Genomic DNA, 13,961 nt, shown 5'->3' with positions numbered 1-13,961 from the left:
TCCTGCTGCATATGAATTATAATTCCAATATCACAGGCCTTCTTCCTGCTCCACACCCCCATAGGGCCTCACAGGGGCTGTGCATGATTCTTACCCAGATGTCTGCCACTCCATCCATTTATGTTCACATAAGAAGCATGTGATACAAACTATTTCTAATTTTTAAGAGAAAAAATCATCCTGGAACTTTCAGTACCTGAATAGTCTTCATTTGGTGTCAAAGGACTTCCCAAAACTAATTGGTACAATACTGTGTCCCAACAAAACAGTTCAGTGCTGCCAATCTTGGAGAGTATAAGATGTACACAATTTCTTAATTACATTATATTTGACAAAAGCTTGTGAAAGAAAAAAAGCACAGAATTCTTAGCACAGTTAACCTAAAGTGAAAATAGTCAATAAACACCATTACTGTATGTTAGAATACATGTGTGGAAATTGCTGATAATTTAGTAAGTTGGTAGTTAGCATATTCTTAACCTCCTTAATACTCTCAGGGTCTTCATGTTAATTTAGTTTTATAGAATTTGCCTTTTCACAGATAAAGCTATGGTAACAAAAAAAAAAAAAAAAAAAAGAACCTTGGGGCCAGCAGGTGGCATGGTGGTTAAGGCACTGGACTCCCATACATGTTCAAAAGTCCAGGAGAAGAATGGAGAAAGGATTATGGCATAGCTATCACCTCCCTGCACCCCCCCACCCCCGGGGCGGATGGTGATTTCTCACTTTCTCTCTCTCTCTGGCTCTCTTCGGTGAACACATGTGCCCTATGGCAAAAAACTTAAAAAATTAAATTAAAAAAAAAAAAAAAAAAGAAAAGAACCTTTATTCTTAGTAGAGGATGGCCTAACTGAACTAGTATAGTTAAAATTGAGAACCACAAATAAAGGCAAAAAAGAACTTTAGTCTCTTCGCCTCCAAACCAAAGTGGAACTGTGAGTCAAATAGATACAATCAAGCTATTCTAATTCAGGGACCTCTCTACTTTCCAATGCAACCCAAGTCATTTTCATACAACTCTAATGATTAAATCTTTTGAAGACTGTGTCAAATACCTGCCTCCCTGAATCTGCCACTGGTTGGCCTCTTTCTGTCTTTTAGACTCATGCAGATCAAGTCTAATTCCGCTTTCCAATGATGGGTAAAGCAAGCCCGTGCAAACAGTGACCCTATAGGCCCTCCTCCTCACTCTCCTGTCCAGAGTGTGTCTTCTCTCTAAACAGTCCCATTTCCTTCATTCGGACCTCATCACAAGGCTTCAAATGCCCTGGGCCTCTTGCTCCCAAGTGGGAGGAACTTTCAAAGTGTGGCCCCAGAAGTGAACACATGCCTAGGCTGTTCTGTGACAACATAAAAGACAATGGGCCTCTCTATCACCTGGCTTTATCAGCTGGGGACTTTAGTTCTGGTAAATACTGCCTGAGGCTGGGAGGACACCATCACACTGCTGACCTAAAAATATAAAGTCGGTAGAGAGTAGTTATAACTACTTAGTTTTTAAAACAGTCTGCAAACCAGTCTGAGAATGGCATTTACACATTTAACGTAGGTATATGTCAAAAATAACAGTGCTCTTAGAACTTTTTTGGTACTTGCAGGAATTTAGAACTTTTAATTTTCATACCTCCAATCATACTACAAACTGGCATTATTTTCTCTCAGACATTACTACCTATTGGTAGTCTGTAAGGCAGTACCTTTAATCATTTAGAAAACCCATCTTAATCATATAGATTCTCAGAGCTGGCAGGTGGCGTGGGGTTGAGGGTGCTGAACTCTCACATGGCCGACTGCAGTTCGAGGCTCGGCTCTGGCAGCTTGCTTTCTCTCTTTGTCTCTCTCTCCCCCATCAAATTAAAATAAAATTTAAAAAAATTATAGATTCTTTAATATAAACTATGATTAATTCACCTAAAACACAGAAATCCTCCCCCTTATTATGTTCCTATTCAGTGAACACTCTTTAACTATATAATTTTTTAACTATAATTTGATTGCTCTCACCTCAAAACAAGAAAAAAAAAAGGAAGACTATAAAGCAGAAAGACCAGCTGAATAAATAATAAAGAATATTCATAATTTTAGCCTTGGCTCTCTGTTACAAAAGCAAAGACTAGTGTTTTCCCTATTTTCTTCACCTGTTAGGTGCTCTCTACCCTGGGAAAGAAGCTATTAGATTGGTTCCTAACTTAAAACTTCAGCTCACAAAATGGACTTAAAGGATATATGCCACACAAACTTCAAAGTCAAGTAAATCCTAATGGCTCTACTCATCATCCCTGGTTTCACACAGCAGAGACCTCAAACACTCATGAGACTCTAAATGCAAGTAATGTTACAACCCCATCTACTGGAGAGGTACCGGTAATTGAGTCCATTTTTAATAACAGACTTTTCCTTATGTGTGAGCCTTGTTAAGAACTATTATCATGGAGGTCCAGAAAATATTTCAAAACAGTAAGAACCTTACCTACATCTTTTCGACCCGGTTTTTCAAAACGTCTGTCACCCCTAGAAAAGAAACAAGAAGTGTCAAACAAGCTTGAGGGTGCAGATCTCCAACCCATGACATCCACTTTCATACTTTAAAAAGCATTTTTTCTTTTTCAAATTAAAAACAAATATATGGGTATTGTCTAATATCTGGAAAAGATAGTAAAACACAAAGATAAAAACAGAAATATCTTCCACTTCACCTACCAAAAAACTACTTGCTCCTGATCCATGATTTTTTTAGATACACACTGTGCAGTTTTATATACTGATTTTAAATGTTTTTCCACATCATTAAATATTTCCAAAACTATCCTTAACTTTGTTACACAGCAGTCCATGTAGAAGGGGTTACCACATATAATGAAAAAAATTACACGTGGATTTCAGAAAATTTTTGTACCTAAATAAACAAATACTTTAATTCCATTTCTCCACAAACATTTTTTTTTTCAAGAGAGAATTTTGCTATAGGGCACATGTGCTCAAAAGAGAGACAGAAAGTGATAAATCACCACCAGTGGGGATGGCCATGCTGCAATCCCTTCTCCTCCATCCTCCTCTTGGGGTTTTGGGCACGCACACACATGCGCCAGCATGAGTTTTAAGCCGCCAGGTCCTGGACTTAAACTGTGGTCGGCCATGTGCGAGTCCAACAACGTAACCATGACACCATTTGCTGGTCCCATTCCACAAACTTTTTAAAGTCCCCTTGTATTAATGTTTGGCTTGTTTTTCATTATTTTATAAAAATCACAGTGAACACCCTCAAACATATTTCTTTGTGAGAGTACCCTTGCTCATCTTGACTGACTTCATATAAAGACAAAAACAATATGGAGATCCTTTTACTAGTATCAACAAAAAATAAAATGGCAATGCTTCTCATTGAACGCTCATCAAACAAAAAAATCAAATTAACTATTTATACCGGCATTAACATATTAAGGTACATATGCGTCTTCCTTTAAGTAAGGATTGTTTTAAAATTTCTAACATACTCAAAGATTAATAGCATTTTTCAAAAAAGCAAATCTCTGAAACTACAAAAAGAGGCTTCCTCTCTACAGAAAGCCGAAAACAACTTTGAGTCTTATATCAAGAACTCTCTATGCCCAGGTCTGGATTATTTAATTACCTTTCCTCCCAGCTTTGCGATCTATGCATTTCCCTGCCACCTCCTCGACCAAACACACCCTCTACTTCATCAAAACTTCTTTGGTAGAAACCACATTCACCTCTGCCTCTGCCTGAAAATAAGAAAAAGGGGAAAGTAATAGTCGGGTGTTAATATCTGACACATATTCAACACCTAGAATTAATCTGTGAAGTTCTGTCTCTATACAAAGCAGATTGCTACAATTAAACATGCAGCGAGCTCTGATGGATCCCTAGGAGGTTGAAAGAACAGTTAAAACCCTAATAAGCATCCCAGTCTTGAACAAGAAACATGCCAACATTAAGACCCTTAATGAAAAGTTTATAATAAAATTTTAATAAGTTAATAAAGTATTACTGTAAATTAAAACTTTTGATTATTTTCAATGAAAATGGAAGAAATATTGATTTGGAGTGTTTGTGAAGAGAGGAGCTAAAGTAAAAAAGAAAAGCACAAATGTTTAAATTATCTAATCCTAAAGAAAGGATAACTTAATGGGTCAACTCTAAAACCATCAATTTCAAGAAGTCACTCCTTATAGAATATTCCACAGCAACAATGGCACTCTTTATCATCTACTCAAATCTTGAGGTAAGAAAAGTATCAGGACTGAGTTTGAGCCATGGTGCTGGGAAGAATGTATGAGTATAGGATTCAGAGGCCCCGGTGGTTCAAGTGTAAACTGGCCTTAACTGGAGTCAATTCTGTTAGATCGACATTTCAACGATTCTATGCAGAATTTAGCCTAACAGAAATACCTGCAAAAATATGCCAAGTATGTAGGAAGATGTTTTAGGAACACCTAATCAATAAAGGATTGAATAAATATTGGATTGTCAGAAAGTCATGACACATTTTTGCATAGAAAAATAGGTCATGACTTTTCTGATCCAATAAATTCTACTATGAAGCCACAGAAGATAAAGTACTGACATTAACAGAAATCTACATTACACTCTTGAATGACAAAAGCATACTACAGAACAATGTATGTAAAAATTATCCCACATATATAAATGATACTGGCTGCAGGGTCCAGGACTTGAACTGCGCAGCCTGCTTTGCTGGACCCATCTGCCTTAACAACACACCACCTGACTGGCCCAACCAGTGCTAGTTTTAGCTTGCAGAAAATATTTTGCATTGTTCTGCTTATTTTTCTGGTGACCTGAAGTTTTCTTTTTATATTCATATGTTTCTGGATTAAAACATCTTCAGGGTGTATACTAGCTTTCCTGGGAAGATTGTTCTCCAAAAAGAGTGGGGACTTTTCCCTCCACCCTGAAATTGCAGGAATACCATAGTGTTATTAACAGTTTATTTTATTAGTTTAGGATCTTAAATAGAATATATACATTTATGAAGGGGAAAGTTACTTAAACTGGTCAGGAAGACTGTGCATCCAACTGCAGAGTCTGGATGCAGAAGACAGTACACATGTTCAATTCTATATTTAATGTACATTTTTCCCAACTAATATGCACATCTGTATCCAATACACAGATGAGAAAATTGGACAAAGGGCCTGAGAACGTATTTATAATTAGATAAAAACCTTTACCAACATCCCTAGTTCAACAACTTTCTCCACAGTGCAAAACAACCCAAAAAACAATGACGGATCTTGAACAAAAGGATGAACATATTACAAAACTAAATACAATCAAGTTAAAGAATTACTTCAAATATTGGGACCAGCAGCTGGTGTAATGGCTATGTTGCTGGACTTACACATGGTCCACTGCAGTTCGAGTCCCAGACCCGGTGGCTTAAAACTCACGCCGGGCGCGTGTGCATGCATGCCCAAGATCCTGAGAGGAGAATGGAGAAGAAGGGATTGCGGCATGGCCATCCCCCATCCCCCCAGGGGGATGGGGAGGGTGACTTCTCGCTTTCTGTCTCTCTGTCTGGCGAGTGCACGTGTCCTGTAGCCAAAAAAAAAAAAAAAAAGAAACCCTCTCAAAAAAATTACTTTAAATATCCATGTAGTATTTCTATTTATTGATTATAAGAACTGACTCAGTATACAGTTGTACTTTTATAAGACTATATTATGAAATACCAAAATGTATCACCCACATATAATATTCAGAATTGTATGAGGAAAGCTTAGAAACAATGGATAGACTCTTGACTACTCCTAGTACCTATTTCTCCCTCTGTAAAATGGAAGTGAGGACCAATGTTCAACTGTAATAACGCTAAAGTTACCTCACAGTTGTGTCTATTTCACTGTAAGTTTAAGACCAGTTTAAGTAACTTTCCCCTTCATAAATGTATATATTCTATTTAAGATCCTAAACTAATAAAATAAACTGTTAATAACACTATGGTATTCCTGCAATTTCAGGGTGGAGGGAAAAGTCCCCACTCTTTTTGGAGAACAATCTTCCCAGGAAAGCTAGTATACACCCTGAAGATGTTTTAATCCAGAAACATATGAATATAAAAAGAAAACTTCAGGTCACCAGAAAAATAAGCAGAACAATGCAAAATATTTTCTGCAAGCTAAAACTAGCACTGATTGGGCCAGTCAGGTGTGTGTTGTTAAGGCAGATGAGTCCAGCAAAGCAGGCTGCGCAGTTCAAATCCTGGACCCTGCAGTCAGGCATGTGTATGTGTGCATACGTGCCACAAATCCTAAAACAAGAATGGAGAAGAAGGGATTGTGCATGGTCATTCCTCCTGGAGGGTGCTTTCTCATTTTCCCTCTCTTTTTCTGTCTGTCTCTCTCCTGTAAGCGCTTGCACCCTATAGCAAACCTTTAAAAAATCTAGCACTGGCAACAAGTATGATTTCTGAGCTTAAAGCTTTATGTTGGGGTACATAAGAACAATCAGATTCTAGAGCTTCCAGATTGTAAAATTTCAATAATCTATAAATGTAGTTTCCTTACAAGAATAAAGAGTTAAATATAACATGATGAATGTTAATAAAGGTAAATTTAAAGGGCTGTCCTATTGTCTAAGATTTCACCCTATTATTTTCAGGAATTAAAATATACTTCCTTTAAATGATGACAACAGCAGTTGATGGTTGTGTGGATTTACTTTATTTTTAAACATTCCAACCATCCTAAAATAGAAAGATAACAATTTTATATTGTTCCTTCCATCCGTTTGTAAATTTTACTACTTCATGATATTTAGAAGTGTGAAAGTTAGTTAAGTTCCACATCAAGATTTTCAAGTTGAAAAAAGGCAAGATAATGTTATGTTATAATGTTATCTAATGTTAACTCTACCCAGACAAAGAAAAGCCACAATAATTATTTAATCAACAAGTTAAAATTAGTAAGTAAAAAATACAAAACTACAGATTGTAACTGCAACCTTGTGTTATAAAATGGGCTTCGGAAATCATTACAAAGAACCACAGGTTGTTATGACAATGGCATTATTATTTCTCACCATGCCAGTTCATTCACTTGACCAGTTTCATGCCATTCTTTCACATTAGTGTGTTCACTGCGTCCCTACTTCCTGAGTGTTCCACGGCACCTATCTTCATACATAAGCTATTTCAATTCTGAATGTCAGAATTCTATTCTATGTGATAACTCTTCACATTGAAGAAATCAGAAAGCAGGGATATATTCATCATCTTGTTTCTCAACTAGTACTTTTTTTAAGGCCTGTTTACAGTGCATAATCAGTGTGGTTCACACTTGTTGACTAAGAAGATCTAGAACAAGTGTACCTTCCCTCCTGGTGGCCAGTCCACAGGAGGAAGACACAGGGAATGTCCAAGTATAGCCTGAGTCATCTTGAAAACACTATCACACCAAAGTGCAGGATCTTAGACAAATTATGAGCCAGTGGAACCAAACTGGGTGTGCACACCTGAACTATCTGGAAATTTTGAAGCACAAGCATGCCTACATCTTACCACTCGAAATTCTGTTGTTGAAGAAGTTCCTCTAAGTTTTACAAGTGAGTCTAACTCCTCATTTAAAATCCACTGTTTTAGAGATGGACAAATACATTCAGAAGAAAAAAGAAACCACTTAGGCTCTAGTGTACCTGACACAAGTGAAGAGCTGTAGTTAGCTTCTTTCATTATTCACAAAATCTGCATCCCCACATTCTGAATGGACTACTGGAAGAAACCACCTTCCAGGAATGCGCAATTAAATACATTCTCTATGAATATTATGTATCCTCTATTCATAAAGCACAATCTTAAGAAAGAGGAATTTAGGCGCCAGCATTTGGTGTTGTGGTTAAGGGGATGAACTCCTATATAGCCATCTGCAGGTCAAATCTCGGACTCAGCAGCTTAAAAATCACACCAGCATATGTGTGTGCATGCCCAAAATCCCAGGAGGAGAAGGGACTGTGGCATGGCCATGGGGGTATTTCTCACTTTTCTTCTCCCTGTTTCTGTCTCTCCCTCTGCCACCTTATGGTAAAAAAAAAAAAATTTTTTTTTTAAAAATTCAGATACTCCAAGCTCATGACCATGCCAATCTCCGTGGTGTCACTGCAGACACCCAATTCCCCCATCTCTAAAGCAGCTCTTAGAGCAAATTATGAGGTATGCTTAGACAACCACTCTGCTCTAACCAATTCAGATTTAAATGCTCAATCAAATACTTACATTACAAATATCAAGAATGCCTTCATACAGCAGAAAACCACTGAACCCAAAATAGGGAGCAGGTAAAAAAGAAACAAGTAATACCAAAATAAGAATTTTTTTCCTAAGAAAAGACATAAGCCTATAAAACTACAGGTTAAATAAATAAGTGATGCCAGTCGTTGGTTGTTCTATCCCCTAAAGGTCCTAGCACTCATGAGACAGTTTTTGCTAAAGCCCTGGTCTGGCTGGGGACACTCTTGGCACATGGTCCATGGACAGAAACATTGTGTCTCAGAGGCCTGCAGGCACTTCCTGTTGCTCCAGCACTCAAGACACTCCAGGAAGCTCTGGCTGACCAAGTAGAGGCTCCCTGGGGACAACAAACATGTGTAACAATCTGCCAGAGTTAACAGGGACTGTCTCGACTTCCACACACAAATCCCTACAGCTAGAATTCTGCTCCAAATCAGGGGTTGTGGAGCAGATACCTCGAGAAATGGTTCAGAAAATAAATCTTCAGGACATTTAGAATGCAGTTAATGTCAAAAGGCATTTTTTTAAAACTCAGCATTAAAATATTTTAAAATAATTTCCCTATCCTACTCCATTATTACTTGTTCACATGAAAGCTCACCTCTCCCTCTTGAAGAACTTCGACCTCTAGGAGCCCCCACCACTGTTCCTCCTCCTCCTCGTCCTGTCAATCGCAGGACAGCGGCACTATTTACAGACATGGAAAAGTTTCTCTGCCAAAAAAAAAGAAAAAGAAGAAAAACAGAAAAAGAAAGAAAAATGGATAAAACAGATAAAACTACATGTTGCTTCTTTCCACCTCCCGCTACATCTATAAAACGGCACCTACTTATGACTGACAATGGGAAACCATAACTATACGATGTACAAAGATAATCCAAAACCTGGTTTTACCTGACAATTTCAAATTAACATTTCAGACTGATAAAACTCACAACCAATGCCTTACTCAAGGTTTGGTAAGGAAATATTAAACATGCAAATTAAATGCTATATGCATCCAGGAACCATTAAGATAAAAATACATTGGAATAAAGATAGAAAACTTTATAAAAGAGATCTAGTTTGAAAGGGCCCGTTATGCCTTTAACTAGTGAAAAATGGGGGAAAAAAAAGTCTGATGAAGAAAAGGTCATGATAAAGAGGAAAATTATTATCTTGCCTCATTCTGTTCACCAATATGAATTAGCAACTCCAAGTAGTATTAAACAGAATAAGAGGGGCCACACAATACAAAAGAGCAACCACCTGAATAATCACTTAATGGGAAACGAGAGGGCTGCTCGAGAACAGATCCCAATCACTCGTCATTGCGCTTGCGCCCAGGCCAAGTGCTGTGCAAGAGCAGTGTGGGCATCCACACAGGAAGGCGGGAGGTCTGAGGGCCAAAAGTATATCTAGTTGACAAGTCTAGATAAAGGAATAATTGGGTGGAGGAAAAGTAAAGCAAAAATTATGAAAACCTTGGGAAATGATCCATAAAATATAAAAATCTAGGCTGCCCCTTGGCCTGGTGGTTAAGGGAGCCAATTCTCACATGGCTAACTGCACAGTTCAAGTCCCAGACCCAGCAGCTTAAGCAACATGCTGAGTGCGTGCGTGCGTGCATATGTCCAAAATCCCAAATGGAAGGAAAGTGGAAGAAGGGATTGTGACATGACGATGCTGCATGCATGGTCCATTCTCTCTGGTGAGTGCACATGCCTTCTTGCATATGTATACACACATGAACACTCGCACACACATGCACACATTCACATGCACACATACACTTCTATTTGAGCATTTAAAAGCGAATTCTTTTAATTAGGATTTTTTTGTTATTGTTCTTTGCCAGAGGCTATACGTGCTCACCATAGAGAGATCGAAAGACACAGAGGGGGAGAAGCACTCCCCAATAGGGCATGGTTGTGCTGCAATCCCTTCTCCATCTCTCTATCCTGCTGAGATCTTTGGATACGCATTTGCATGAGCCCTTCCTGTTTTTCAAGCCTCTGTTTTTCAAGCCATTGGGCCAGGCCTCAAACCACCTCAGTCATGTGGGATCTGGCTCCTTTAACCACTAGGCCAGAGGGCCAGCCCCAATAGAGTTTTAAAACTGGAGACATGTTGGGGACCAGCAGTTAGCTAATGGCTATGTCGCTGGACTCCCACGTAGTCAACCGTGATTAGAGTCCCGGACCCAGTGGCTTAAACTCACGCTGGGCGCATGTGCATTCGTGCCCAAGATCCTGAGAAGAGAATGGAGAAGAAGGGATTGCGGCATGGCCATCCCCCCTGGGGGATGATTTCTTGCTTTCTGTCTCTCTGTCTCTCTCTGTCTGGCGAGCGCACGCACCCTATAGCAAAAACCTCTCCAAAAAAAGAAAAAAAAAAAAAAAAAAAACTGGAAACAAGTATATCCTGACTTAAGTGCCTTTTGTAGACCTGGAACCCAACAAGCATTTTTACAAAAGTGCAGATATGTGGTACACCAAAAAAAATAATGCACACTAGGCATCCCATAGCCAAGGGCCCTGCTGCCACAAGTTGTAAGGTGCCACTGCACAAGACTGGGGCCACACAGGAGGCCAAGGTCCGGATCCTGGTCCAACCTAACAAAGGCCAGTGCAGGAGCACATGCCTAGAATCCTAGCTAACTGGGAGGCTGGGGCAGAGAATCATAACTGTAGCACCTTCTCAAAAAATACCTCTCTCTCTCTGGCCCTCTTTCTCCTATACACAAGCCTGAATGTCCTCACTCTCTGATTAAGAAAAAAAAAAAAAAAAAAAACTAGGTGAAAACAAGGAGCCAACAGATGGCACAGCAGTTAAAGCACTGGACTCTGACATGGCCGACTATGGTTTGAGCTCTGAACCCAACAGTTTGACAATCACACCAGGCATGTGTGCCCAAAATCCCAGGAGAAGAATGGAGAAGGGAATGCTGTATGGCCATCCCCATGGGGGCAGGGAGGGAGAGTTTCTCACTTTCCCTCTTACTGTCTCTCTCTAGCAAGCATACACACCCTATGGCAAAAACCTAAAAAGTAAAAAAATAAAAAAATAAAGTAAAAACGAATTCTCAAATTCAACTAACATTTTAGTCCAAAATGATTTACTACTGTGATTCAAAACCAACTAAAATATGGCTTCTACATTCTCTGTTAAATAAATCAATGTAGAGGTCAGCAAGTGACATGGTAGTTAAGGGAGCTGGACTCCCACATGGCCAACCATGGTTTGAGTCCAGACCTGGTGGCTCATGCTCTCGCTCGCTCTCTCTCTCTCTCTCTCTCTCAGTCCCTCTCTGGTCAAATTAAAATAGTTAAATAAAACAAATCTTAAAAAAAAAAATGTCAATATATAATTGGTCAAAACTTGCGCCAGCGTGTGGTACAGTGGTAAAGGTGGCTGGATCTGAGCAGTTCAATCCTAGGCTCTGTGGTTTGAGAAATATGCCAGGCACATGTGCGTGTCTTTTCTCCAGAAAGGAGGAAGGAATAACCATTCCCTAGGTGAGGTTGCAGAGAAAGCCCATGGGATGGTGGTTAAAATGGCTGGGTCCCACATGGGCAACCATGTGGTCAAGACCCTGGTAACTTGAAAATGACACTGAGTACACATGTACCCATGACTAAAATACTGGCAGGAGGGAGAAAGAGAAGAAGGGGCTGGGGGATTGCGACATGAGCATGCCCCACGGTACCTTCACACTTTCTCTCTCTCTCTTTCTCTCTCTTTGGAGAGTACATGCACCCTGTAGCAGAATTTTTTTTTTGAATTTTTTAATTTAAAAAAACGACTTTTTATATTTCATTTCTTTATTTAATACCGGAGTCATTTTCTCCTTGTTTGGACAACCTATCTAGGTAAATTTAAGAAACCTTATTAATGTAAATAAAGTTGGTTTCACTGAATTTTATAGGTATATAATCATATAAATAAGTAACATCAAAACTAAAGATTTAACATTTAATGGAGAACTAAAAACTAGAGGAAGAGGGGCCAGCAGGTGGAGTGGTGATTAAGGCACTGAAATCCCATGTAGCCTACTGTAGTTTGAGTCCCAGACCTGGCAGCTTGAAAATCATGTTGGGTGTGTGTGTGTGTGCTTGCCCAAAATCGCAAAAGGAGAACAGAGAAGAAGGGATTGCGGCATGGCAATTCCCCCCGGGGGTGATTTCTCTCTTCTCCTGTCTTTGTCTCCAGTGAACACATGAGCCCCTACGGTAAAAAATATAAAAAAATTTAAAAAATAAAAAACTAGAGTAAGACACCAACTCAAAATTTACTTGAAACTGTATTTTTTTTTTTTTTAAGTTTTGCTAATGGGTATGTGTACTTACTAGAGAGAAACAGAGAGAAAAGGAAAGTGAGAAATCACCCCCATGGGGGAAAATGGCCATGCCACTATCCCTTCTCCTATTATCTTGGGATCGCCGGCACACTCCTAAATGAGCTCGGTACGTTCCTCACGCCACCAGGTCTGGGAATTAAATCACATAGCTGTCCACATGGATTCCAGCTGCATTAACCACCGTGCACTGGCTGGCCCCAAACTGTATTTTAATGAAGTATGTTAGTAAAAGACAACTGGCTGGGCCAGCAGGTGGCACGGAGATGAAGGCAGCTGGATCCCAAAATCCCAAGAGGAGAACGGAGAAGGGAATGCAGCACAGCTATCCTCCCTGGGGAGTGATTTCTCACTTTCCCCCTCTCTGTCTGTCTCTGTCTCTCTCAGGCAAACACATGTGCCATATAGCAAAGAACAAAAAGACAACTGGCTAACATATATACGTTAACTTACCTTTAACACAGAATAACAGGTAAGTGTTAAATAATACTTCTGGGCATTATCATCATTAATCAAGCCTATGACGTCCCCAAATTTAGATTAATATATCCTAATATTGAAAAAACAGAGGTTAGAGCTAACTGAATTATTTATGCCAGGAGCCTATGTAGCTAACCACCCCATTACCAAACGACGACAGGTAACAGTCAGACACCTGTCGGTGAGTGTAAGGAACAAGTAACAGTCAGACACCTGTCCGTGAGTGTAAGGAACATTTAACAGTCAGACACCTGTCCGTGAGTGTAAGGAACAAGTAACAGTCAGACACCTGTCCGTGAGTGTAAGGAACAGGTAACAGTCAGACACCTGTCCGTGAGTGTAAGGAACATTTAACAGTCAGACACCTGTCGGTGAGTGTAAGGAACAGGTAAGTCAGACACCTGTCGGTGAGTGTAAGGAACAAGTAACAGTCAGACACCTGTCGGTGAGTGTAAGGAACAAGTAACAGTCAGACACCTGTCCGTGAGTGTAAGGAACAGGTAACAGCCAGACACCTGTCCGTGAGTGTAAGGAACATTTAACAGTCAGACACCTGTCGGTGAGTGTAAGGAACAAGTAACAGTCAGACACCTGTCGGTGAGTGTAAGGAACAAGTAACAGTCAGACACCTGTCCGTGAGTGTAAGGAACAAGTAACAGTCAGACACCTGTCCGTGAGTGTAAGGAACAGGTAACAGTCAGACACCTGTCCGTGAGTGTAAGGAACATTTAACAGTCAGACACCTGTCGGTGAGTGTAAGGAACAAGTAACAGTCAGACACCTGTCCGTGAGTGTAAGGAACAAGTAACAGTCAGACACCTGTCCGTGAGTGTAAGGAACAGGTAACAGTCAGACACCTGTCCGTGAGTGTAAGGAACA

General features: G+C 39.7%; 1 protein-coding gene across 1 annotated transcript in view; it reads right to left on the bottom strand.

Annotated features, from left to right (window-relative positions):
* GIGYF2 (GRB10 interacting GYF protein 2) overlaps window positions 1-13,961 on the bottom strand; it is a gene marked incomplete at its 3' end in the record, with an annotated part of 181,145 nt that overhangs the window by 98,575 nt on the left and 68,609 nt on the right. Inside the window, 3 exon segments of the mRNA XM_027769362.1 lie at window positions 2,471-2,511; window positions 3,632-3,743; window positions 8,868-8,979. Of these exon segments, the coding sequence (XP_027625163.1) occupies window positions 2,471-2,511; window positions 3,632-3,743; window positions 8,868-8,979 (265 nt within the window).

Source organism: Tupaia chinensis, unplaced genomic scaffold (genome assembly GCF_000334495.1).
Source record: "Tupaia chinensis unplaced genomic scaffold, TupChi_1.0 Scaffold149383_1, whole genome shotgun sequence".
NCBI classification, from domain to species: domain Eukaryota; kingdom Metazoa; phylum Chordata; class Mammalia; order Scandentia; family Tupaiidae; genus Tupaia; species Tupaia belangeri.
The sequence above is the reverse complement of the archived record's forward strand: the minus strand, read 5'-3'. Positions and strand labels throughout refer to the sequence as shown.